This window comes from Calidris pugnax, unplaced genomic scaffold, assembly GCF_001431845.1.
Source record: "Calidris pugnax isolate Ruff unplaced genomic scaffold, ASM143184v1 scaffold356, whole genome shotgun sequence".
In the NCBI taxonomy this organism is placed as follows: domain Eukaryota; kingdom Metazoa; phylum Chordata; class Aves; order Charadriiformes; family Scolopacidae; genus Calidris; species Calidris pugnax.
Genome location: NW_015091066.1, coordinates 51,878 through 55,581, shown reverse-complemented (window position 1 = coordinate 55,581; position 3,704 = coordinate 51,878). Strand labels below are relative to the sequence as shown.

Below are 3,704 nucleotides of genomic sequence, written 5' to 3'. Positions count from 1 at the left end.
GTGTCCCTGTGTCCCCAAGCCCATGCACACCATGTCCCCATGTCCCCATGTCCCCATGTCCTCACATCCCTGTGTCCCCAAACCCATATCCCTCATGTCCCCTGTCCATGTCCCCATGTCCCCATGTCTCCATGTCCCTGTGTCCCCATATCCCCATGTCTCCATGTCCCCATGTCCCCATATCCCCACATCCCTGTGTCCCCCATGTCCCCTGTGTCCCGTCCCCGTGTCTCCCCATGTCCCCCATGTCCCCATGTCCCCCATGCCTCCATGTTCCCACATCTCCACACCCCCCGTGTCCCCATTGTCCCTAATGTCCCCCCCATGTCCCCAGTCTCACAGTGTTCCTTCCCGACTCCATCACCACCTGGGAGATCCAGGCCATCGCAGTCATCCCTGGCCACGGTAAGTGTCACCTCAGTGTCCCCACAGTGTCATCTCCCCATGGGGTCTCCATGTCCCCAACCCACCCCACTGACCCCCTTGTCCCCAACATCCCTGTCACCCCACTGTGATGTGGCCACTCCATGTCCCCACCTACCCTGTGGCGTCCCCAGGCACCAGTGATCCCCAAGGTGGTGCCACCATCCCATGTCACCCATGATGTCTCCAAGGAGCCGTGTCCCCGTGTCCCCATGGTGTCCCCTTGTGTCCCCCATGTTCCCCCCATCTCTCCCCATGTCCCCTTATGTCCCCATGTCCCTTTGTGTCCCTCATGTCTCCTATATCCCCCCATGTCTCCCATGTTCCCACATGTTCCCCCATATCCTCATGTGTCCCCATGACCCTGAATGTCCCCATGTCCCCATGTCTCCACCCCATGGTGCGGCGCTGGCAGGCCTGTGTGTGGCGGTGGCCCAGCGGGTGACGGTGACCCAAGACCTCTATGTGGCCCTGCAGCTGCCCCCCAGCACCCGCCCCCACGAGCAGCTGCAGCTCCTGCCCCACATTCACAGCAGACTGCCCCACGGTGTCAACGTGAGTCCCCAACCTGGTAGATATTCCCCACCCCATAGATGCTCTCCTGCCCAGTAGATACCTCTGTGCCCTAGAGATTCCTCTACATGCCCCATAGATGCCACCTGCCCCATAGATGCCCCCTGTGCCCCATAGCTTTGCCCTGCCCCATAGCCACCCCCTGATGCATAGCTACCCCCCTGTGCCCCATAGACCCTCTCCTGAGCTCCACAGCCATCCCTGTGCCCCATAGCCACCCTTGCCCCATAGACACCCCCTGCCACAAACCAAACCACTGCTGCACAGCCACATCCTGTGCCCCATAGCCATCCCTGTGCCCCATAGCCAACCTCTGCCCCATAGTCACACCCTGCCCCAAAGCAAACCACGGCCCTACAGCCACCTCCTGTGCCCCATAGCCATTGCTGTGCTCCATAGCCACCCTCTGCCTTATCACCACCCCCTGTGCATCATAGCCACCCTCTGCCCCATAGATCCCCTGTGCCCCATAGCAACCTATGCTCCACAATCACCCTGGTGCCCCATAGCCCTCCCTGCCCCATAGCCTTCCCCCCCCTCCCACCTCATGGCTGCCAGATGACATGGTGGTGGCGCAGGTGACGGTGACACTGGCGGTGGCTGAAGGGGTCTGTGCGGGGCTGGATGGACCCCCCCGGCACCTGGAGGTGCCCCCTGGGGGGACGGTGGCCCTGCCCCTCACCCTGGTGGCCCTGCGTCCCGGGGATGTCCCTGTCACTGTTACTGCTCGCGGGCCCTGGGGGCTGGGCGACAGGATCACCCGTGTCCTCCATGTCGAGGTGAGACACCCCCCCCACCCCTGTGTGTCTCCACCAAACTCCTGGGTCCCCCCTGGACCCCCCGGGGACGCCTGGGTCCCCCCTGACACCCCTTTCCCGCAGCCCGAGGGGGAGCTGCACCTGGAGGAGAACAGTTACGTCCTGGACACTGATGGTGGGTCCAGCTGGGGGGACCCCCCCAAGCCTTTGGGGGGACCCAAGATTTTGAGGGGGGACCCAGGCATCCGGGCCCACTGATGCCCCGCCCCCACAGGCAAGGAGGGTCGGACTCTGGAGATCCCCGGGGACATCCCAGCTGGCATCATCCCCGATGGGGAGTTCAGTGTCAGCATCCGCGTCACTGGTGGGTGGGGACATGGGAGGTGGTGGGGAATTCTGGGGGACACTGGAGGACATGTGGGAGTAATGGGGGACATTGGGGATGTGATGGGGCCAAGGACATGGTGGGGACATGAGGATGGGCACTGGGGACACGGTGAGGTTACATCATGAGGACATGGGCGTGGAGACATGGGGATGGGGATATGGTGAGACATGGGGACATGTTGGAGACATGGTGATGGGGACACAGAGGTGGGGACATGGTGGGACCTGGTGGGGACATGGGGATGAGGAGGTAGGGACCTGGTGGGACATGGGGATTAATGTTGACATGGGGACAGGGACATGACTGGGGACACGGAGACAAAGACTTGGGAATGGGTGCTGGGGACGAGGTGGAGACATGGTGGGAACGTGGGGAGAGGACATAATGAGGATACAGGGACAAGGACATGGTGGGGACATGGGGACGTTGGGCATGTAGAGATGGGGACTTGGGGATGGTGGGTGGGTGGGGGTGGTGGGGACATGGTGAGGACAGGGGACAAGGGGAGGGAGATGGGATGGCTACTGGGGACACAATGGAGACACGAGGGGACGGAGGGATGGGGTGGGGGGACATGGGGAGAGGGCAGTGGGGACATTTGGTGTCCAGCACTGACTGTGTCTCTTTCTCTGTCCCTGTGTGTGACCCCACGTCTGTCCCTATGTCCCCATGCCTGTCCCCCTGCCCCATGTGTATGTCCCCATGCCCAATTTGTGTCCCCATATGTGTCTCCATGCCTGTCCCCATGCCCAATTTGTGTCCCCTTGTGTGTCCCCATGCCTGTGCCCATGCTCCATGATGTGTCTCCGTGCCCCATACCTGTGCCCATGCCCCATGATGTGTGTCCCCGTGCCCCATTTGTGTCCCCATATGTGTTCCCATGTGTGTCCCCATGCCCCATACCTGTCCCCATGCCCCATGATGTGTGTCCCCGTGCCCCATTTGTGTCCCCATATGTGTTCCCATGTGTGTCCCCATGCCCCATACCTGTCCCCATGCCCCATGATGTATGTCCCCGTGCCCCATGTGTGTCCCAACGTCTGTTCCCACATGTCCCCATGCGTGTCCCCATGGCTCCCCCCAGGCCGAGTGGGGGGCTGGGCGGTGCGGGGGGCACTGGGGACAGGGGCGATGCTGCTGCGGTCCCCGCGGGGGTGTGGGGAGCAGGCGCTGATGGCCCTAGCCCCCCGTGCTGCCGCCCTGCGCTACCTGGACCACAGCGGGGGCTGGAGGGCTCTGCCCCCTGATTCCCGCGCCCGTGGCCTGCGTGGCCTCCAGAGAGGTATGGGTCGGGAGGGGGGAGCTGTAAATGGGGGGCAATGGGTTCGGTGGGGTCAGTGGGGCATGGGGGGTCTATGGAGGATGGGGTTGTCTATGGGATATGGGGGGCTACAGGACAAGGGGGTTATGGATTGCAGTGGGGGGCTATGGGATGAGAGGGAGCTGTGGGGGCTATGGGGTATGGAGGGGCTATGGGGTGCAATGGGGGAGTACGGAGTGCAATGGGAGGCTATGGGTTGCAGTGGGGGGCTATGGAGCATGAGGGGACTATGGGGTGTGGG

At 62.7% G+C, this 3,704-nt stretch overlaps 1 protein-coding gene across 1 annotated transcript in view; it reads left to right on the top strand.

Moving 5' to 3' along the window:
- The window catches only part of LOC106896732 (complement C4-B-like), a 27,265-nt gene that overhangs the window by 13,467 nt on the left and 10,094 nt on the right, over positions 1 to 3,704 (top strand). The window contains exons 11-16 of the mRNA XM_014956930.1: positions 335 to 405; positions 839 to 978; positions 1,575 to 1,775; positions 1,878 to 1,929; positions 2,029 to 2,118; positions 3,227 to 3,424. Coding sequence (XP_014812416.1) covers positions 335 to 405; positions 839 to 978; positions 1,575 to 1,775; positions 1,878 to 1,929; positions 2,029 to 2,118; positions 3,227 to 3,424 — 752 coding nt within the window. The remainder of the gene's footprint in view (positions 1 to 334; positions 406 to 838; positions 979 to 1,574; positions 1,776 to 1,877; positions 1,930 to 2,028; positions 2,119 to 3,226; positions 3,425 to 3,704) is intronic.